Source organism: Pan paniscus, chromosome 16, assembly GCF_029289425.2.
Source record: "Pan paniscus chromosome 16, NHGRI_mPanPan1-v2.0_pri, whole genome shotgun sequence".
NCBI classification, from domain to species: domain Eukaryota; kingdom Metazoa; phylum Chordata; class Mammalia; order Primates; family Hominidae; genus Pan; species Pan paniscus.
Window position 1 is genome coordinate 75,184,287 of NC_073265.2, and position 23,381 is coordinate 75,207,667.

General features: G+C 40.6%; 1 protein-coding gene and 1 non-coding gene across 15 annotated transcripts in view; one reads left to right on the top strand and one right to left on the bottom strand.

Moving 5' to 3' along the window:
• Nucleotides 1–23,381, top strand: part of AKAP13 (A-kinase anchoring protein 13) — a 361,925-nt gene that overhangs the window by 253,561 nt on the left and 84,983 nt on the right. For 6 of the 14 annotated variants that reach the window (XM_055098908.2, XM_055098910.2, XM_055098909.2 and 3 more), the window contains 2 exons: nucleotides 5,937–6,073; nucleotides 15,521–15,891. In XM_055098908.2, the coding sequence (XP_054954883.2) occupies nucleotides 5,937–6,073; nucleotides 15,521–15,891 (508 nt within the window). Of the gene's footprint in view, nucleotides 1–5,936; nucleotides 6,074–15,520; nucleotides 15,892–18,636; nucleotides 18,691–22,485; nucleotides 22,552–23,381 lie in introns of all 14 variants that reach the window. The other 8 variants (XM_034939360.3, XM_055098906.2, XM_055098905.2 and 5 more) reach the window with 5 other exon arrangements.
• On the bottom strand, nucleotides 11,620–11,729 carry LOC112437215 (U6 spliceosomal RNA). The gene has a single exon (XR_003025857.1). It is a non-coding gene; the product is annotated as a U6 spliceosomal RNA (small nuclear RNA).

Below are 23,381 nucleotides of genomic sequence, written 5' to 3' on the forward strand. Positions count from 1 at the left end.
GATATCAAAATCTTTATAAGCTCCTTTGATTACCCTGCTGTGTACCCAAGGTTGAGAACCATTACACTTTGGACACATGGTCAGGAATTAAGTCTTTCCTTAAGTACCTTTGAGTTATTCCTAACAACACTTGAGGGTACGATGCTCTTAAGACCTTGCTTGTTAATGACACAGCACATAGCTTGTGATTAGTTAGGATTCCCAACTTTTAAACCAGGTCCAGCCTCTAACTCTGTGTGATGTAAAGTATGTTCCCTAATGTCTGTGTGCTCCGTTGTCTCCCTCCCATCTGTAAAGTGTTAGTAGCCTGTCTCATTTTGAGGGTGTAGTACAGATGACATGATGAGTAATCCCTGTGCCTGTTCTACGACTGCTAAGTGAATACTAGTAATTTGCATTCTGAGTTTTTTTAGTCTGTTTTACCCAGCAAGCCTCTGTTTGCCTTCCCAATTTTTACTGCCCAGCTTTAAAAATTATCTAGTCTTCATTTGCAGGTCTTTTTAGAAATAGTTTACATGTAGATACCCTTCAGTAGTATTAAATTTAAAAACAAATGGTTTTGAATCCTCTAACTCCAGAGCAGTTTCCTACTGATTGTCAACTCTCTGACTTTACTACAAAGGAAATATTGAAAACAAATATGAAAAGTGTTTTTCTCTATTTTTGTCTCATTTTTTGAGAGTAGTTAAGGATATTATGCTATAGTTGTGTTCAGGGTCCAAGTTTTACAAGATTGGCCCTGTTCACAGATTTAGCTGACAGTTCCCCCATGTTGCCTCCTAGAACCTTCTACTTAAACGTGTACCACTTACTACTGTGTTTTGGGTCCTTAAACTGTTTGGGGCTTTTTCTAAAAGTGTAATTAAAACCACCCAAGAGTGAGACTTTCTGCCAAGTAAAGGTTAAATGAGGTTGCTCACAGTTTGAATATTCATAGGAAGGAAAGATCTCCACACATCATAGTTTAATTTCTATATTTAGAGAAATAATTTTTGAACCCCTGGATATTTTCCCCAGGACACAATTATGAATTCTGTAGACCTACTGTACACCCTAACCCCAAGCATAAGCAATTTAGTCTTTTTAGAGTAATTATTTTAAAATCTCTATTTAACAGAATTGCAGATCAGAATTATGCTACTGAGCTTCAGACCTGAGATTTTGATTTTAGGCATAGTGTTTTTGTGAATCCCAGGTACTTTGTTTTGCAGGTTTCTGTATTTTACTTTATACACACTTCCTCAAGAGAGCAATAGCATTAGACCAAATAAGATATTGTCTTTTGGCCGGGCGAGGTGGCTCACGCCTGTAATCCCAACACTTGGGGAGGCCGAGGCGGGCAGATCACGAGATCAGAAGTTCGAGACCAGCCTGGCCAATATGGTGAAACTCCCATCTCTACTAAAAATACAAAAATTAGCCGGGTGTGGTGGCACGCCTCTGTAGTCCCAGCTACTCGGGAGACTGAGGCAGAAGAATCACTTGAACCTGGGAGGCAGAGGTTGCAGTGAGCCAAGATCATGCCACTGCACTCCAGCCTGGGCGACGTAGCAAGACTCCATCTCAAATAAAGAAATAAATAAATAAATAAATAAATAAATAAATAAATAACAGAGTCTCGCTCTGTCGCCCAGGCTGGAATGCAGTGGCACAATCTCGGCTCACTGCAAGCTCCGCCTCCCAGGTTCACGCCATTCTCCTGCCTCAGCCTCCTGAGTAGCTGGGACTACAGGCGCCCGCCACCACACCCGGCTAATTTTTTTGTATTTTTAGTAGAGACGGGGTTTCACCATATTAGCCAGGATGGTCTCAATCTCCTGACCTCATGATCCATCCCCCTCATCCTCCCAAAGTGCTTACAAAGGGATTACAGGCATGAGCCACCGCGCCTGGCCAAGATACTGTCTTTTAAAATCACTTTGTATACTCTTCAATAATGGATAAATTACAAGATAGAATTATGATTAGTGTGACATAACAGAGCCCACCGGATTTCAGCAGTGTGTTTTCCTGCCCTTCCCCAACAACAGTTTGTTGGCATATATGTTGTTTTAAACCTAAATGACTAGATAACACCTTTTAAAAAGTGTGTATTCTGTTAGCTTCTGAAAAGCTAATAGCTCAGTACACCAAAATTATAGACAGATTTACATATGGGTCATAAAATGGGACTGGCCCTACCTGTGTCCACCTTTAAGGTACTGTCATCTGGATACTTACTGAATCATACATTAAAGGTTAATGAAGCCTTAACTTCATTAGACACATATATCACACACCTGCTATGTGCTGGAAACCAGAGTTCTGGTTACTATATGTATAAATTATTCCTGTCACTATGACTCCTTTAGGGAAGTACTAATCATCTCTTGTCACTGTTATGGAAATGGCAACTGAGAGGGGTGAAATTACTTCTTGCCTGGAATTTTTCTTCTATTAAGTAGTCAGACCTAGATTTAAGCCTGATTAGTCTAACTCAAAAACCAGAGCTCTTTACTCTTGTTTACACTTAGATATGCCGCTCCCCTTTATTCAGTAGGAAGGGGACAAATAGGAAGAAAGAAAAGATTTTATTAATTTTGAAAACTTACCAATTCATGTGACACAGGGTGTGGTTTAGCTCTGCCTTTAGGGATTCCCCCCACCTCCCCCCGCCCCATGGCGTTAGGAGGTTATAATGGTTTACGGTCCCTCTCTCTCCATCTTAGCCCTTCTTTCTGTACTTTTCCCTCTTTCCCTCCTCAACAGTCAGCTTTATCTCACAGAGCAGACTCTCGTCCCAAACTTGGTTTGTTATCCCTTGTGGTGCTGGCTTGAATTTTTTTTCTGGGTGAGGTATTCCTGCCAGGGCTGAATCTGGATCTTCCCCATGAATTTTCCATTCGAATATCGTGAGCTAGTTTGTTTTCCAGTCTGGAATTTGGACGTGGTCTGTTAGAGGGCCAGCTGGACAGCGAGCAGCTCAGCGTAGTTGCTGTGACAGCCCTTTCTTTTCTTGGCCAGCCCCCATATTTTTCCCTCAACCATGGAAAGGCATTTTTTTATTTTTTCAAGCAGGGAAAGGAGAAGGAATAGATCATACCCACCAACTCCTCCTAGGTTACTACATACTCTAGGAAACGTGAAAAAAAAAACCTCCAGAATACCCATAGTTTCCAGTCTGTTAAAGGCAGGGCTGTTCCCATTGAACTAACACACTCCAAAATAGTTTGAACCAAGACTGAAACAGACTAAGGTGATTTTTTTTTTTTAAAATGAAAGATTTTCAGATTCATCCATGAGCCCTGTCTCACTTCCTATGGCATTTTTTTTTTTTGTAATTCTTTGTTGAAATTGTCTTCTAATATGTTCATTTCTGCTACAAGACAGTAAACTGCTTCCCCCCCAACACTAAACATTTCTTTTTATTTGGATACTCCCCAGTATTTAGCCAGATGCTTAACTAGTAGAAAAAGTAATTTTATTGGCAAGGGATTTATGACCTATACCAATGCAATGCAATGCAACCTTGACCCTTGCTCTAAGCTACCAGGGCAAATAATTTAGTGATTATCACTAATTACTTAACTGTTAATTAGAAGAACTATTTCTTCCCACTTTCAACACACAGAGACAACATAATTACCACCCAAGCATAGAATCTAATAATCAAAGGAGACATTGGAAGTTATGTAGTCCAACCCTCACTTCCCTCTCTGTACAGATACCTTTTCTGTAATATCTTGACATAGTCATTCTCTGTTCCAAAACCCTTCTGGTAAAGTGATAGTCATTACTTTATAGGCCACCCAACCTATTGCTAAGAAGCCCCGTTTTAGTGAAGCTCTGTAGCTCACACTCACTGGTCTTTGCCCCTGGAACAGTACAGAGGGAATCTGTGACAGTCTTTAGGCACATTTTCTTCAAGCTCCTCGGCAAGCTGTATGTATCTCAGACGGTTTGACTGTCGTGACCCCATTACTACGTACACATTTTTGTTTATCAGTGTTCTACTTGAGATGTTATTTAGGAACAAGTACAGTCCCAAGGGTGTGGTCTGGATGGCACATAGCGACAGGACTGTCCCCGTTTTGGATGCCAGTGTACTATTTACTAATAGAGACTAAAACTATTAGTGTTTCTTTGGTTTTGTCATCACCTTGTACTGTCAGTTCCTTTTGAATTTGCTTCCCCCAAAAACCTCCAAGTAGAGTTCTTTTTAACTCCTAGATAGCCAGGTTTCCTGCCCTGTCCCTCATCATTTAGTGTCACCTACAAATTTGATAAAGCATGCCTACCTGGTTGTCCAAATAACACATTAACTTGCTTACAAAAACAGAGATGCATGACTTTTATCTTTTTTTTTTTTTTTTTTTTTTTTTGGAAATGAAGTTGCTCTCTGTCACCTAGGCTGGAGTGCAATGGCGTGATCTTGGCTCACTGGGCTCACTGCAGTCTCCGCTTCCCGGGTTCAAGCGATTCTTCTGCCTCAGCCTCCCAAGTAGCTGGGATTACAGGCACCTGCCACCATGCCTGGCTAATTTTTTGTATTTTTAGTAGAGACGGGGTTTCACCATGTTGGCCAGGCTGTTCTCGAACTCTGGCCGCAGGTGATCCGCCTGCCTCAGCCTCCCAAAGTGCTGGGATTACAGGCTTGAGCCACCATGCCCGGCCATGATTTTATCCTTAAAACTTCTTAGGGCCAGGCCCAGTGGCTCACACCTGTAATCCCAGCACTTTGGGAGGCTGAGGCAGGTGGATCACATGGTCAGGGGATGGAGATCATCCTGGCTAACACGGTGAAACCTCATCTCTACTAAAAATACAAAAAAAAAAAAAAAAAAAAAAAATTAGCCAGGCATGGTGGCATGTGCCTGTAGTCCCAGCTACTCAAGAGGCTGAAGCAGGAGAATCGCTTGAACCCAGGAGGCGGAAGTTGCAAAAACTTCTTGAAGGAAGCTCATATCCACTCAGTAATGGACTTAGGTTCTTGGTTTCACCATCCACAAATCTCTTTGACCGTGTTGGTACCCAGTCACATGTCACTTTTGTTTACAAAGTTAATAGCCTGGGCAACATGCCAAAACCCCATCTTTACAAAAAATAAACTGGACTTGGTGGCGTGTGCCTGCAGTCTCAGCTACTTGGGAGGCTAAGGTGTGAGGATTGCTTGAGCCCAGGAGGTGGAGGTTGAAGTGAGCTGAGATCATGTCACCGTAGTACAGCCTGAGCAACAGAACGAGAACTTGTCTCAAAATAAACAACACAAAACAGAAAAGCAAAGTTAATAAGAGAGAATACCTTGCTTATTTCAAGCTACTAAGTTTTTAGGCTTCCTCGATGTACAAAGGTAGTATTTCTGTCACAGACCCCTCCCTGTAGCTTGCCAGGGTCCCTGTTCTAGTTATTGAACCGAAAACACTCTAAATGATAAATTTTTCCACTTTGGCATATTATGCCCCCAATTTAAGAGCTATTTATGGTAAGAAAAGTTAAATTATATTTCTGTTATTACTCAGTAGAACCTATAAGTTTAAAACAAACCCCATCACATAGTTGCTAGTAGAAGACTTTGGATTTTGAAGACAAAAGAAAAAAAATTCCCTCACTACCATGAGGAAAGCATTACCATTCAGGTATCTAAATAGAAGTAGAATATGCTTCTAAATCATCCTTTTATCTTTCTGTACCTAATATAAACGTGGCAGATGCATGATTGTCCTGTAGGAGCTATTTCAACCTAGAATTGGAGTAGCAGAGCTACTAATTTGACTGTGTCCTTTTATAGCTTCTTAATTTTGAAAAAAAGAAAGAAACAAGGAGGGAAGGAAGAGAAAAGAGTGAGGGAGAGATTTAAAAGACTGGTTGCTGGGGTGAAAAGGAAGTGGTTCTTTTTGTTTTTTGTTTTTTTTTGTTTTTTTTTTTTTCAATATTGGTGAATAAATTCTCTTTTTCAGAATGTGAGAACTTCCTGGATGTTGGACTGGGCAGAGAGTGTACCTCAAAACAAGGTGTACTTAAAAGAGAATCTGGGAGTGATTCTGACCTCTTTCACTCACCCAGTGATGACATGGACAGCATCATCTTCCCAAAGGTACTGTGTGGACCTTCCTTTCATTTTTGTCCCACGGCTTTTGTGGTCCTATTTGGGCTTCCCAAACTCTTTTCCAACTTTTTCCCCCTCTTGTGCTCTCCTGTTTCCCTAAATACGTAACTCCTGCTAGTAAGTTGTGATCCAGCTAGCCTTGTAGGGCCTCACTCACTCTGAGAGGCGTGTAAATGTTCTTTGGAGAAGGAAGTGCCAGATTACCAGGGTTTAGAAAAAGGCACTGGGCTGGGCATGGTGGCTCACGCCTGTAATCCCAACACTTTGGGAGGCTGAGGTGGGCGGACCCCTTGAGGTCAGGAGTTCGAGACCAGCCTGGCCAACATGGTGAAACCCCATCTCTACTAAAAATATAAAAATTAGCTGGACGTGCTCCCTTGAACCCAGGAGGTGGAGGTTGCAGTGAGTCAAGTTCGCACCACTGAACTCTAGCCTGGGCGGCAGAGCGAGACTCTGTCTCCAAAAACAAAAAAAAGGGAAAGAAAAAAGCATTGGCCAAAGTTATTTAATGTGAAATTGTGGCCAGTTAAATACAGATTTTGAAGCTCACTTGGGAGTCAGAAGAAATGGAAGTTCCTTTAGAATTAATTAAGTCAGATGACAGTGAACACTTCTCAGTGGGCAGCAAGGACCGCAGCTCAGACTATATGATGTCATATTTATAAACCAGCTGTAGAGTCATTTCTGGTTAGTGTGTTTAGGCCTGAAGCTTCCTGCTGAGTGTGGTCATATCACTCATCCTCATCTAGCCTGCCTAATTGGAACTTTCTAGATCTCTGCGATGGAGCCCTTCCACATGAATCAGCTCACATTTGCATATAATTGGAGGCTGCCTAAGGGAGGTGGGGAATGGGGGTAGTTTGCTTTTGCTTATGTTTGTTTCTAGTGGCAGCAAGTTCTGTTTTGCTCCCCTGAGAAGAATAGAGGGCTTTCCCCACAGCAGAGATGGCAAATCCTACTCAATTATATGCCACAAGTGGTTTTGTTAATGGTAAGGAGGTGAAAAGGCAGAAACACTGTTGCATCTACCAACGCGGTTCCTTCTAGTTTTATAATGAGCTCGGAGAAGTGGTGAGAGCAGTTGTGTTAGTGGGTGATTAGGTTGTCCAAGATGGTGAATGATGCTGTGTAGAAGTTACAAGAATAGGCCGGGTGTGGTGGCTCATGCATGTAATCCCAGCACTTTGGGAGGCCAAGGCGGGTAGATCACTTGAGGTCAGGAGTTCGAGACCAGCCTGGAAATGGTGAAAACCCGTCTCTACTAAAAATACCAAAAAATTAGCTGGGCATGGTGGCACGTGCCTGTAACCCCAGCTACTCTGGAGGCTGAAGCAGGAGAATTGCTTGAACCCAGGAGGTCAAGGCTGAAGTGAGCTGAGATCACACCACTGCGCTCCAGCCTGGGCAACAGGAGTGAAACTCCATCTCAAAAGTAAAAGTAAAATAAAATAGAAGTTACAAGAAAAGAGACCTAAAGATTTGGGAATCAGGAGCATATCAGTGCCTCTGTGAATGTACCCTGTGTGCCTTCCTTTCATTTTTGGCCTTCCCTGACTTTTTTTTTTTTGAACTCATTGTCTTCCCAAGGTCTTTGGAAAGACTTATTTAATATGATGCAAACTTAAGGATTTCTATCATTGTCACTCATAGTGACTTGACAAAAAATTATATGAAGTAAAAACTCCACATTTAGGGCCGGGCGCAGTGGCTCACGCCTGTAATCCCAGTACTTTGGGAGGCTGAGGCGGGCTGATCACGAGGTCAGGAGATCGAGACCATCCTGGCTAACACGGTGAAACCCCATCTCTACTAAAAATAGTGGTGGCGGGCACCTGTAGTCCCAGCTACTTGGGAGGCTGAGGCAGGAGAATGGCGTGAACCCGGGAGGCGGAGCTTGCAGTGAGCCGAGATTGTGCCACTGCACTCCAGCCTGGGCGACAGAGCGAGACTCCGTCTCAAAAAAAAAAAACAAAAAAAAAACTCCACATTTAGAAGATCTGCCTTTCTCTTTACTTAGGAAAAGAGAAATCAATCGTTTTATGTTATTATTTTTTTTTTTTAATAATATCAGAATTTAGGTAATTTCCACTGTGACTTTCGAGGTTTTAATTGTAAGGAATTCTGTTCCCCGCAAGGGGAATACCATTCTGAAGATATGTGTCGCTAAAAACATACTGAGATAAACAGATTAGATAGTATCTCTAAGTTCCAGCTTTAAAATGGGATCATTGATAATCATTGAAACTAGGTCATGGATATACAGAGATTTGTTAAACATTTATATATGTTTGAAAATTTTAACGTAAAAAGTTTTTTAAAAATTGAAGTGTCTTTGTTAAGAAATACTTGCTTGCAACCTCCTAGGTGCATGACAGCTTGTGCCTGGATGTTACCATCTCTGCAGACTCAGAGTTACTTCTGGTCACTTAATTGAATGGTTTTCCTAGCTAAGGAGAATTAGAATTTTCTATATTTCGCCGTCTTAGTTTCCCAGAACCATTTACAAAATTGCTCATATAAATGGCCTGTGCTAGATTTGGAAGATTTTTTTTTCAAGAATATTAGACATATAATTTTTAAAAGTTGAAGGAGGCCAGGCATGGTGGATCTTAGCATTTTGGGAGGCTAAGGCAGGAGGATCACTTGAGTCAAGGAGTTTGAGATCAGCCTGGGCCAATATAATGGGACCTTGTCTCTACAAAAAATACAAAAATAGCCGGACATGGTGGTGCACACCTGTGGTCCCAGCTATTCAGGAGGCTGAGGTGGGAGGATCACTTAAGTGTAGGAGGTTAAGGCTGCAGTGAGCCGTAATGGCACCACTGCACTCCAGCCTGGGCGACAGAGCAAGACCCTGTCTCAAAAATAAATAAGTAAATAAATAACACCTACATTTTATACTAGACTGCTTAGGGAAAACCAGAAATGGTAGCTTCACTTTCACCTCCTCATGCATGCTTGAGAATGTCTACATGGCCTGAGAAGAGATGGGGAGGATTTTTCTCTTAGTGTTTTTGCTCTACCAAAGTAGCCTGTGACCAGGAGAGGCTTTGCAATAAATGTTTGCTCTAGCATTAATAAAACCAAGGGCTGACTTACAAAAAGGAGAGAGACTAATATTGACAGGATACTTACTGTACAGTAGGTACTGAACTAAATTTTTAAAATATTTGATCTCAATTTGTCTGCCCAGCAACCCTGACAAGTAGGTGGTTTTATGCTCTTGAGGAAATAGAGGCACTGATAGGTAAAGAAATGTATCCAGAATTAGTTAGTGGGTGAGCAGCCAACTTGAGGTTTGCATCTAGGCCTGACTCTAAAATCTGTTCATTTTTTATTTTACTCTCAACCTCCCCAAACCTGCTCTAATAGCCAGTGATTAAATAAAAGTGTGGCACTGGCAGATAGGCCATCAGCTGCTTCCTTAAAAGTCTTCCTCAGTGGTCACCCCCAGAGTGTGCTATGCAAAATATCAGAGTGTCTTGCAGTTTGTTCCCAGGTTCTAACCCTCTTCTCCATCTCTAAAAAATAATCTGTAGGCGAGACATTGCAACATCTTTTTCTGTGAACCACGAGTGGTACATGAGGTCACTTCCTGCAGCCATTTGTGTCTCTGGCCTCACAGAGGTCTTTAACAGCCCGTAATGTTTGTCGTGACCTTTTCACCTTAACCCTGTCTTTCCATTGAGTATGCCTCCTGGTAAATGACTCTTTAGTGAGTGTTACGAGCTTCAAGTTTATTCTCATGAATATGTGTGGGTTCCTAAGGTCTTTAATCAATAGCATAAAATTTAGATTTTATTTTTAAAGTGAAAAGAAATCCTAGGATTCTTTTTGGCACTAGCTAAGAGAAAGTACGATTATAAAATATACATGATCTAGGCCACTCTACTATCCAAAAGGATAATTAAAGTCTACAGGAAATATTAATAGTTGCTGCCTGTCTTCCCAAAGAGAGGTAAATCAAGGTCCTTCCATGTTATTTTTTTCCCCCAGGTTAGCAGATGTATCTACAAATGATTTAAAAAAATCAGAATGACTTATGTAAGATACAAAACCTAAAGGGAACATCCTTCTTTCATGTGTTGTAGTTTTTCTCAGGTCCTTCATCCCCAAGCCAAAAAATTACTTAAAAAAAAAAAAAAAAAACCTTTTCGAGATAAAAATAAATGTAAGCCAGGCATGCTGGTTCACACTTGTAATCCCAACACTTCAGGAGGCTGAAGTGGGAGGACTGCTTGAGTCCAGGAGATTGACACCAGCCTGGGCAACATAGTGAGAACCTGTCTCCACTAAAAAATTTAAAAATTAGCCAGGCATGGTGGCACACGTCTGTAGTCCCAGCTACTTGGGAGGCAGAGGCGAGAGGATCACTTGAGCCTTGAAGTTCAAGGCTGCAATGAGCTGTGATTGTGCAACTGCACTCCAGCCTGGGCAACAGAGGGAGATGCTGTCTTAAAAATAAATAAAAGCAAATGTATTTACAGAATCCTAATTAAGAAAACGACAATTGCGGCTGGGCATGGTGGCTCATGCCTTTGAGAGGCCGAGGCAGGCGGATCACTGGAGGTCAGGAGTTCGAGACCAGCCTGGCCAACATGGTGAAACCCCATCTCTACTAAAAATACAAAAATTAGCTGGGCGTGGTGGCAGGCGCCTGTAATCCCAGCTACTCAGGAGGCTGAGGCAGGAGAATCATTCGAACCTGGGAGGTGGAGGTTGCAGTGAGCTGAGATTGTGCCACCATACTCCAGCCTGGGCAACAGAGTGAGACTCCATCTCAAAAAAACAAAAACAAAAACAAAAACAAAAACTGCAATTGCCTGTGCGCAAGTGCTGAAATTATTAAAACCTTAAAACTGTGAACCAGTGGTAATGCTTGTAATCAGGTACTTTTCTTAAAATATTGAACATAAATGGATTAAATGGTTGGCATGTGTTAGGTGTTTAAAATGTGAGCCATTATTTTCCAAGGCACATAGTAGAGTGCCTTGTGTATCATTACAAATAATAATAATAAATGTTTGGGAATAAATGGAGATTAAAGGACTAGTATTTTGGCAGTATTAAGCATGATTTCTTCAAGTATAGTAATAAGATATAAAGTATGCAGCAGTTTTGTAATTTTATGTTTATAATGTTTATACCTCTGTATACACTTATGTATCCATACCTGTATAATGTAACTCTGGCTAAGAAAGCCAATCAGGCATTTTTCCCAACATTTTATTAAGAATATATTGAGGCATATAGAAAATTTGGAGAATTGTACAGTGAATCACCCATATACCCACTACTTAGAACCTACAATTAACTTTTAATTGTATTTGCTCTATTATGTAACTATACATCTGTCCATCCTTCTGTCCACCCAGTTTGCCTGAATTCTTTGAGGTAAGTTACAAATATCAATATACTTCACCTCTGAACACTTAGAATTCAGTATTTGTTTATAGGTTGGTTGGGTTTTTCAGTAAAGTTTACATACAGTGAAATGTACAATCTTGAGGGTACCAGTCAGTGACTTTTTAAAAAAAAATTTAATGACTGCTTCACGAATGTGTGCATCATCCTTGCACAGAGGCCATGCTAATCAGTCTGTGCATTGTTCCGATTTTAGTGTATGTGCTACTGAAGTGAGCACCCATCAGTGACTTTTGATAGAAGCCTTCATTCACCTTTGTACGCAGCCTGCAGCAGGGTACAGACTATAAGCATCACTTTGGAGTTGCCTCATGTCTCTTCTCAGTCAGTCTCCATTCACACCCTCTCAAGGCAACAGCTGTCTTAATTGTTTTCCCACCACAGATTAGTTTTCTGTTTCAGAACTTCGTATAAATGGAATATAAATAATATCATTTCTCTTGAGAAATACCTAGGATTCGAATTGTTAGATTATATGGTAGGTATAGGTTTAGTTTGCTAAGAAACGGATCTTTTCCCAAGCGGTTATACCATTTTACATTTTCACCAGTGATGTTTTGTTTTCCTTTTTCAAGTAGTAACCACCAATTCATAGTAAGAGCTGCATACTGCAGTAAAAATAATGAGTATATTATTCTGTGTGAACTTTATTCTTACCAGATATGCAAGACTGTAGAAATCATGTAGTTTCAGTGAGATCAGAGTTAAAAGCACATATTAGGAAGAAAGGCTTTGTGTTGAGAATATATTCTAGACAGATCTCTTTGTTTTTAAAATGTGTATAAACAGGCCACCAAAGATTTTCCCACCTTATTTTAATGACTCTCAAAAGGGTAGATGGTTGTTTTATAAACTTCAGATTCGTAAAGTGCCAGAGAGATAGCAGGCCTTTTTTTCAAGGCAAAGTCCTTCCAAGATTGGATGCCAGAGTGAAGAAGCACCTATATAACTGTCTGTGAGTTGTTTCCAAACTGAGAAGAGCTAACTTGTAAGAAGGCTATATGGTAAATTAATAAATGGAAACTTTAACTCAAAATTTTGGTTTGCCTTGAAGCCTTTTTTGTGTGTTTTAGAACAGGCTTGTTATACATTTTGCTTTATTGGTGTTCATTCTGTTTGTCCCTTGGTATTATTTTGAGAATTAGACGTTTAGGCAGCTAAGCGTGAGTATATTAGCTTCCTAGGGCTGCTGTAACAAATTACTGGAAGCTGGGCGGCTGAAAACAACAGGAACTTACTTGGTCCCAGTTCTGGAGGCTGGAGATCCTAATCACCATGTCAGTGGGGCTGCTTTCCTTCTGTAGGCTCTGAGAGAAAATGGCCTCTCTTCTAGTCTCTGGTGCTTGTTCACAGTCCTTGGTGTTCCTTGGGTTGTAGACACTGCACTCCAGTCTCTCCTCTGTCTTCACGTGGTATTCTCTCCTGTGTGTCTTTTTGTGTCTCTTCTCCTCTTGCAGGGACACCGTTCGTGTTGGGATCTGGGGACATTTTGGATCCACCCTACTCCAGTATAACCTCATCTTAACTAATTACATCTGCAAAGACCCTCTTTCCAAATAAGGTCACATTCTGAGAAGGACCTGTATCTGAGGAGGACACTATTCAACTCAGTACAGTGAGAAAGCCGAGATATTCACGAGACCATTTACATTGTCCTTGTCCATGGAAAGTTGCCCCGTGAATAGGACCCCTTTAGGAACGGGTCCTATTCTGAGTGAGTCCCTCACTCAGAAAGCATAGTCAGTTATTTCATTTTAAAATAATACCTACCACAATTTAGAATTTACTTGGTGAACCATAGTTTTATTTTACAGAGTGACCCAGTGAAGGGACTTTTCTGATACTGACTTTGATATCTTGTTCTTACAGGGTTTTAAAAAGATGATTGAGATACCAGAATAGGGCAATTTGAGTTGAAATCGGCCTGGGTTCAAATCTTGATTCTGCTGCTCATGCCTGCGTCCGTTGGAAAATCTGGACCTCAGTTTGACCTGTCCAGTGATCCCCATGCATCTTTTCTCTCATTCCCATACATTACTTAAAAAACAATCTAGGAAACTGGATTCCACAGAACTGGAAAAAGAAAGCCTTCTTATTAGCTTATGAGATCAAGCCCAAAAGGTAGAAAGGGTGCTTTTAGAAGGTAGTGTGCTTTTGAACTATTACATCAAACCTTTAAAAGAGTCTACTTATAGTATAGAGATATAGAGCTTGTTTTCTATTCCAAAGCTGAAAGATTTTCATAATTTTTTTCTCTTTCTTGAAGAACCATAATTTTTTTTTACCCTTAATTAAAACATTGAGTAGACTAATTTGGAAAATATTGTGAAAAAGGGGAAAAGAATTACAAAATGCCCTTCCTTGTTCCCTGCCCCCATCCCGTAAGAGTGCAAAATAGCTATTAAGACAGTGTCCATATCTGAAGAGTATGATCAAGCATCTCTTAGACACTTCTTTTGGCCTTTTGGGTACCATGAAGCTCATCTTTCCCTCACCCATCAAATTCTGTGTTCTGGTATCTCCCTCCCTCGCTCCCTCTCAGGTTCAAGAGATTTTCCTGCCTCAGCCTCCCCAGTAGCTGGGATTACAGGCATGAGCCACTGCGCCCAGCCACTGGTATGTTTCAACAAGTAGAAAATGTCAGGCTACTAGAACAGAGTTAAACAGAACCTGTTAGGCACTAGAGGTTAGCCAGGAAAGAGCATCATCACTTTATCAAAGACCTCATTGCCAGGACTGATTATTTAATGTACGATTTGGCCTCATAATACTCAGCCAGTTCTCAGTGAAACGAGAAAAATGTATAGCTTTCTTCCATTTAGATATTTGTAACAGGTGCTTAAGCATTTGTGGCAAACTTTAGGTGGGGTCATAAGCTATTCCACATTTTTCAGAAGGCCACTAAAAACAACCACAGACTTCCTTTTGGAATATTAATTTCAGCATATTATTATTGTAGCCAAGCAGACTGTTTTATTTTCAGTTAAAGCTTATAAAAAATAATTAAACCTAACACATGATAAATTTTGTTTTCATATACAAAAAACCCAGAGACAAATGGATTCCCTTCATTGCAGTTGGTGATATTGACTGAAAGAACTAACATAAATTTGATATTTTTCCTCTTGAAGAAAAAAATGGGCTGGTCACAGTGGCTCAAACCTGTAATCCCAGCACTTTGGGAAGCCAAGGCAAGAGGATCCCAGGAGTTGAAGACCATCCTGGGCAACATGGTGAAACCCTGTGTCTAAAAGAAATACACACAAAAAATTAGCTCAGCATGCTGGCACATGCTTGTAGTTCCAGCCACTCAGGAGGCTGAGGTGGGAGGATCACTTGAGCCCAGGAGGTCAAGGCTGCAGTGAGCCATAATTTCACCACTGCACCCCAGCCTGGGTGACAGAGTGAGACCCTGTCTCAAATTGGAAAAAAAAGAAAGAAAAAATGATGTACTTCTAGTGTAGTACCTCTAGTAAGAGGTTAAAAAGAGGATAGACCTAGGCCAGGCTCAGTGGCTCACGCCTGTAATCCCAGCATTTTGGGAGGCTGAGGTGGGTGGATCATTTGAAGTCAGGAGTTAGAGACCAGCCTGGCCAGCATGGTGAAACCCTGTCTGTACTAAAAATACAAAAATTAGCCAGGCGTGGTGGTGCATGCCTGTAATCCCAGCTACTTGGGAGGCTGAGGCAGGATAATCTCTTGAACCCAGGAGGCGGAGGTTGTGGTGAGCTAAGATGGAGCCACTGTACTCCAGCCTGGGCGACAGAGTGAGACTGTCTCAAAAACAAACAAACAAAAAAAAGAGGATAGATCTAGACTGTTTCTCTTCTAGAGTCCAGGGGGGATTTGAATCCAGTTGTGATCATCCTATTAAAAACACAAGTCTCTGAGGCCAATTATGATCTTACCTGCCTGGAATCCACTGAGAAGCCATTGGCTTGATCTAGAATAACTGAGGCTATCTGATTGGCCCTGCTGGCTTCAGCCATATGTGCTTTCTCCCCATTACAGCCAGAGGAAGAGCAGTTGGCCTGTGATATCACCGGATCCAGTTCATCCACCGATGACACGGCTTCTCTGGACCGACATTCTTCTCATGGCAGTGATGTGTCTCTCTCCCAGATTTTAAAGCCAAACAGGTCAAGAGATCGGCAAAGCCTTGATGGATTCTACAGCCATGGGATGGGAGCTGAGGGTCGAGAAAGTGAGAGTGAGCCTGCTGACCCAGGCGACGTGGAGGAGGAGGAGATGGACAGTATCACTGAAGTGCCTGCAAACTGCTCTGTCCTAAGGAGCTCCATGCGCTCTCTTTCCCCCTTCCGGAGGCACAGCTGGGGGCCTGGGAAAAATGCAGCCAGCGATGCAGAAATGAACCACCGGAGGTGAGATGGGAGGCGGTTTGTTTAGTGTCTCAGTGTCTGCTTGCTTTTGAGAAGCTTCTGATTTGTATTATTGTTGGTAAAAGAATTTAGGAGACCCTATAGTATAGAAGAAAGAATATAGGTTTTGGAATCAGGAAAATCTGTGTTCACACCCCAGCTCCATAATTTACTATGTAGATGACCTTGGGCAAGTCACCTGACCCCTCTAAGCTTTAATATTCTCATCTGTAAAATACCTTCATTATTATTTTTAATAATACAATGAAATGTGATTGTCATATAATGAGTGTTTAGTAAATGGGAACGTTTATTCTTACCACATTAATGAAACTTATGAATGAGAAAATATTGGAGGCAGTAGTTTCATATCAACTTTGAATTAAGAAACAAACATGAAGTCTTACAGTCTTAACACATCAAAGTCTTTCAGAGTATTTTCTGAGAATTAAAACCATCTGTTTCTAATACAGAAAGTTTTGATAAAGTCTAAATTATCATTGTTTAACCCTCAAGAGGATATAAGACTCATTACATTCATTTTACATTCATTACATACCATTAAATTGTTGGGATTTTCCCATGTGGGAACTTGTTAAGTGTGACCCAGTATCAGTCCTTCAGTTTGGAAGCAGGCTATATGAAGATATGTCGAATTTGACTTTTTTTTTTTTTTTTTTTCCTGAGATGGAGTCTTGCTCTGTCTCCCAGGCTGGAGTGTAGCGGCGCAATCTCGGCTTCCTGCAAGCTCTGCCTCCCAGGTTCACTCCATTCTCCTGCCTCAGCCTCCCAAGTAGCTGGGACTACAGGCGCCCGCCACCACGCCTGGCTAAATTTTTTTGTATTTTTAGTAGAGACAGGGTTTCACTGTGTTAGCCAGGATGGTCTCGATCTCCTGACCTTGTGATCCACCCGCCTCGGCCTCCCAAAGTGCTGGGATCACAGGCGTGAGCCAGCGCGCCTGGCCTGAATTTCACTTCTGACTGCTGGCTGGCTAGACAAATGTAAGCAGATGGTTTTAGCTTTAAAGAATGAGTATGGTAGTGCCTACTATATTTACAAGAGTGTGCTTATTCCAAAGCTACTTTGCTAATAAGTAAAACAGATAAGGGATGAGGCTGACAGTTGTTTTAAAACAATTGATGTAATCTCATGAGCCCAGGAGTTTGAGACCAGCCTATGCAACATAGGAGTCCCCATCTCTACAAAAAAGAAAACAGCCGTGCATGGTAGTACATGCCTGTGGTCCCAGCTACTCGAGAGGATGAGATGGGAGAATTGCTTCAGCCCAGAAGTTTGAGGCTGCAGTGAGCCATGATCATACCACTGCACTCCAGTCTGGGCAACAGTGAGACCCTGTCTCAAAATAATAATAATAATAGTAATAATAATAATTGATGTAAACAGCTCAGCTATAGCAATTATTTGCTCAAATTTCTCAACCTCCTGGTAATATTATGGCTGTCTAATCACATTCATTCACTTATTTATTCAGCCAACATATATTGAACACTCACTATGTGCCAGACTCTGCTCTAGGTTCTGGAGATAGGTAAACAAGACAAAGTCCCTGCCTCCATGGAGCTCACAGTAATACTTTCTTACACTTTCCTAATTTGCTAATCTTTTCACACTCTCTTTATAACACATTTCTGATATAATTTTTCAGTCCTCTCCATGAGTCAAGTGGTATTAGCCCCATGTTTGCAGATGAGAAGACTGGTGCAGGTAGTTTGCATCATTTATCCAAGGTCTCTGGTCTCTTAGTCAAATGCCGTTTCTATAATTCCATATTATTCTATGGTGGCATGTAGGATGCTAACCTTAAAAATAAGCAGCATGCTTTTTCTGCTAGCTTGTTTTTATATACGTTTGAGACCCTAGATTTTATAAAAAGTAATTTCCCAGTTTTGCTCGTGGTGTACTCTTTTTTTTTTTTTTTTTAAGCATTCAGAGCAACAGAAAATGTAAGAGCATGGTGAATGATCCCTACAGCCAGAGCTTGAAGCAAATGGAACTTTTTTGGCAGGACAGTCTTATCTTAAATGATAACAGCATCAAGGAATGAGGGTTTATTTTCTATACAATCCCCTTTTCTTTATAATCCACTATGGGTTCCTTTGTCACAACTTTGATTTTAGAGCTACATGTGACTGTGTCTGTCATGTCGCTCAGATGAGGAAATTGAAGCTCAGAATAAATGATTTGCCCAAAATTACGTAAGTTCAGTTCAGTCTAGAACTGAACTGAGACTAGAACTCTACTTCTTTTCATCCTGCATAATGTCATGGGATCTCCTGTTTGAATTTACTGCTAGGGCTTACCTAGGACCACTGTCCTAATACCTCTGAAGATAATGGAATGAGAGTGAGGTTTTAATTAGTTTGGCTAATTGTTATGGTATTACCTGCATGTAGTATAACCTGAATTTTAAAGTGTTAAGAAAAACCCCTTTAAAGCTTTGAGTAGTAATTTTTTTCTGATTCTTTAATAATTTAATAAACTTTATAACTTTTGCCAGTTGATTAACTCCTTGGAGCAAGGGGAGGAGCAAAGTAGCCCTCCACAGAAATTGTCAGGCCCTTTTGGTCCTGATGTTTTTCTCATTCCATATTCCTTCATTCTCTTGCCTGTGCCATTTCTCTTTGAGCAGTGTCTCTCTCCCCAGTGTGGTGTCTGTATGTTTCATGCATTTGTATCCCATTTTGTTTCACCTGCAACACTGACCTCTTCACCATTCATTTTCAGTTCAATGCGAGTTCTTGGGGATGTTGTCAGGAGACCTCCCATTCATAGGAGAAGGTACAGAGTTCATTAACTTGATGGACTAACCATGTCACCTCTGAGCATATACTAACAAGCATCTCATTCTGCTTAATCCATGATTGGATCATCTACTTTTAAGTAATGTCCCATCTAATTCAGGCAAATAAAATATAGGTACTTATTAATTGCTAGTGTCCATTTTATATGAAATGGTTTCTTTAATTTGAAGTTTTATGCTATTTTATCTTTTTTAAAAATTATTTTTAATTTTTTAAAATCTTGTGCTTATTGTTGTTCAGATGACTGTGAGAATAGGGTCTCACCTAGCTTTCTCTAGGAGAGTTCGAAGAATTGTCTATGCCGTGCCTATTTAATGGACCCTGGGGAGTACTTTTGTTTCTTTTCCACAAAAGAAAAACCAGGAATGTGTGTGTGCTTGTGCACAGGCCCTAAAGTATTGTCAACACATTGTTTAATAATGTAATGAAAGACTTTATTACTAGGCCACCTGGCATTTTCCATTCCATTGTGGATGTAGTCATTTCTTAAAGCAAGTCAGAGGCATAAGTTCATTCCTTGGCCTTTGAATTCCTTAATTAGTATTTGTCAGGTAATATTTTGAAGCTAAAAATAAACGATTTATAAGCTGAGAAGTAATTTCTAGTCAGATTGCTAATTTGCTTCAAATTTTCCATTGGATTTTCTTTAGAAGTCATTAGTGACCTTCCATTGTTTAGAAAAATATTCAGAAATCCAAAAATTAGGGTTATATTACTGTTAGTTTCTCATGTTAGGAGGCATTTGTAAAGAAGTATTTTTAACTATTAGCTGAACCTGTTTGTTGGCAAGTGGGCAAATAGTGATCTTTCCTACTTTGTCTTTTTCAAGTGGATGCTTTCTTTAATTCCAGATTTTAGGCAAGAAATTGAGCTGAAATTCAGATATTCTCATGAATTTCAGATAATCATGATTCCTATGAAATTGTTCTTCTAGAAAATAAGTTGTTAAATAAGTTTTAACCCCATCTCTACTAAATAAGTTTTTTAGTAGAAGGTTCTTTGGAGATATGTTTGTCTGGGTCTTTATTAAAGCTCTTCAATATGAGCTTATTAAAAACATGCACTTGATGACAAGGTGGGAGAAGACAGATTGCTGGATGCAGTCTGAGTTAGTGTATACATGGAGTGTCATCAACAACTCCAGCCAGTTTCATCCCTAGTGAAACTTATTTTTGTAGGAAGAACGTAATGTATAATTTTAAATTTTGTAAAATTGAAACATTACAACAGGTATTATAAGGCAGGAGGAGGGACATTTGTTGTTTTTTAGTCTAGAACTTTCCAAATCTCAAAGCCAAAGAACTACTAAATATTATCCCTACTAATTGAGGAATTGAGGAAATGACGATGCTTTCCAAAATACTCTTAATTATGAAAGGAGTTTTCTGTTACCAGAAAGGGCAGACGTTGTAGACCATCTGCAGCTTCCTTCCTGGTACCTTAGAAAAGCTGTTATATCTTGGCCGAGCACGGTGGCTCACGCCTGTAATCCCAGCACTTTGGGAGGCTGAGCCAGATGGATTGCTTGAGCCCGGGAATTTGAGACCTGCCTGGGAAACATGGTGAAACCTCATCTCTACTAAAAACACAAAAATTAGCTAGGTGTGGTGGCATGCACCTGTAATCCCAGCTACTCAGGAGGCTGAGGCAGGAGAATTGCTTGAACCTGGGAGGCAGAGGTTGCAGTGAGCTGAGATCGTGCCACTGCACTCCAGCCTGGGTGACAGAGTGAATCTAAGTCTCAAAAAAAAAAAAAAAAAGCTTTTATGTCTGTCTTCCTGTCTCCCTATTGTTTTTCACTCTCTTCGTGTTAAATCTCCTCACAGTCTTCCACATCATTGTCACATCCTGGAAGTAAAGGAACATTTAAATCTGTAGAAGGAGATTATTTTTAAGAATGATGGTTTGGCAGTGTATGTTCAGTTACTGATTTGCCACATTCTGTTTCTAAAAAAGAAGTTGGATATTTAGGTAAAAATATGCCTATTTATTAACTGGCGATTTAAAATTTAAGTTAATAATGTCAAAGAATGGACTTCTGAGTCTTATCTGTGTTTGTAAAATATATATCTTCTCCTCACACAAGTAAATTATGTCAGTCTCATCCCGCTTACCAGACCAGCGAAGTGTCTCCACTATATTTTTACTTTCTGCTTCTGCACTTGTAAGCTTTATACCACTAATTTAATCTGATTTAAAATGTTTTATACTATTTAGTTTTAAATGATATGGTAAAGATTTTTTAAAAGAGCCATAGGGGTAGCTCTTACATCCTCCCACCCATTTTCCTTGTCTCCTTTCTCCAGCCAAAAACCCCACTTGACAACAAAACAAAGTTATTAGATGTGTCCAATATAGGTGTTTATGGTGCCAGGCCTTCCCATCTGCAAGATTCTGGAGGGAGCCGAGTGGTTTTATTGAGCCGAGTGTTTTTATTGTCCACAAGCTCTGCTTTTATCTCTTCTCAGAAAACAAAAGCACATCACCTAGAACTTTATGGCCCAGGTAGCAGGGTATTTTTTTAATGATAGCTTTTGTTAATAAAAATCCCAACGTTTCCATGCAGTTTCCTTTATAGAACACATGATATTTTGAATTGATTATTGTTTTAGCTAGTGGTGTTTACTTAGCATTTCCAACCCCAGATTTTCTGTCCCTGCTACTTGATAATGGACACCCCTACTGGGATATTCAAGGAAGTAGATGATCAGATGGATTTTTTCTATCTTGCAGGAAAAATGGAAACAAACTTGAAATTAAAAAGATACATTTCTAACTCAGTGCCATAGAATTCCTTTTTTTAAAAAATTTTTATTATCAGCCAGGTGTGGTGGCTCAAGCCTATAATCCCAGCACTTTGGGAGGCTGAGGCGGGTGGATCACTTGAGGTCAGGAGTTTGAGACCAGCCTGACCAACATGGTGAGAGCCCATCTCTACTAAAAAAAATACAAAATTAGCTGGGTGTGGTGGTGGTGCACACCTGTAATCCCAGCTACTCGGGAGGCTGAGGCAGGAGAATCGCTTGAACCTGGGAGACAGAGGTTGCGGTGAGCCAGGATCGCACCATTACTCTCTAGCCTGGGCAACAAGAGTGAAACTCCGTCTTTGGGGGGAGTTTTCATTATCATTAAAATATAAGCAAATATATAATCAGTGTTATATGCTTTATCTTTAACGTAACAGCCTAGTGAGTAGGGTTTGAAGATGGATGCCAGTGTTGACTAAGTATCTTATCATGCAGAATCTATTAATTGTCTGGTTTGGTTGGATCCGTAATGGAAACACATGAAAAAAAAAAACAAACCCGATGACTCCATGAGCCCACCAGAGCACAGTTTGTCACTGTCTCTTTTAAAAAGTCTAGGATTAGAGATACTATGGTAAGGGTGATGTGGGAGTATGCGATGTACTGAGAGATCGTACCCAGTGGTGGAGTTTGAAATACCTCTCATGTCTGAAGAGCAAGCCATAGGTAGTTGCCACAGTTCGCTAGAAGGAATTTTTGGGTTTCAGGTTGAACTGGTGATACTGTAAAGAACGCACAGTCTTTTTCCACAATGCTGTCTAGACAAGAAGAAAATATTTTTAAGTTTCTATGATTTTTTATTATAGCCTTTTTAAAAATTGTCAATGTTACATTCCTAAATTTTTTGTTGATCGCATAAATCCGTCTGTCTCTAACTATGCCCTTCGTTGTTAAACCTAATAACCCCATTCCTGTTTCCTCTTTTCTCCCTGCATTTCTGTTTCTGTCTTTGATGTCATCCCCAGTATGAGCTGGTGCCCCTCTGGTGTGCAGTACTCTGCTGGCCTGAGTGCTGACTTTAATTACAGAAGGTATGATATTGTTATGTGTCCAGCCACCAAATGGGGAACCATAAAATACACCATCAGGGCTTTTGGCTTGGAGCTGGCTTCTGTGTGGCTGGGATGCATATGGGCAGCCTGCTTTGTCTGTGAGCACAGCATTTCATTGCCTTTGCTATGGGTGTCAGTAACTCAACTGAAGGGATGCAGCCTAAGAGTCGGGTGATGCATCCTGTATGTCTCAAAGGGCCATAGATTTGATGTTTTCTGCACAGATTTATCTCTATCTGTTTTGGTCTGTCTTGATTTTCAGATCCTAAAAATTCTTGGAACCCGAAGAAAACAATCAAAGAACCAAGGCAGCTAATAAGATGCACTGATTTCTATTATGCTTCTAAATCCACCATTCTGTGTAGATTCCAAATTCAGAGACTCCTCATCGTTTCGTATTCTTCTCTCAACTGAACAGCCAGATTTAATTACTAAAACATTTTCAGAATTAAGTTTTGCAGTAAGCATAGATCTGGTTTTCTTAGGCTTTTCAAGTAATTTCTTCTTCACTTAGCCCCTCTTCTTATCCCTGGTATTGAAAGTGAGTTTTACAGGCCAGGCATGGTGGCTCACACCTGTAATCCCAGTACTTTGGGAGGCTGCGGTGGGCAGATCACCTGAGGTCAGGCATTGGAGACCAGCCTGAAAAACGTGGTGAAACCCCATCTCTACTAAAAATACAAAAATTAGCCAGACACGGTAGCAGGTGCCTGTAATCCCAGCTACCTGGGAGGCTAAGGCAGGAGAACCACTTGAACCCGGGAGATGGAGGTAGCAGTGAGCCAAGATCGTGCCACTGCACTCCAGCC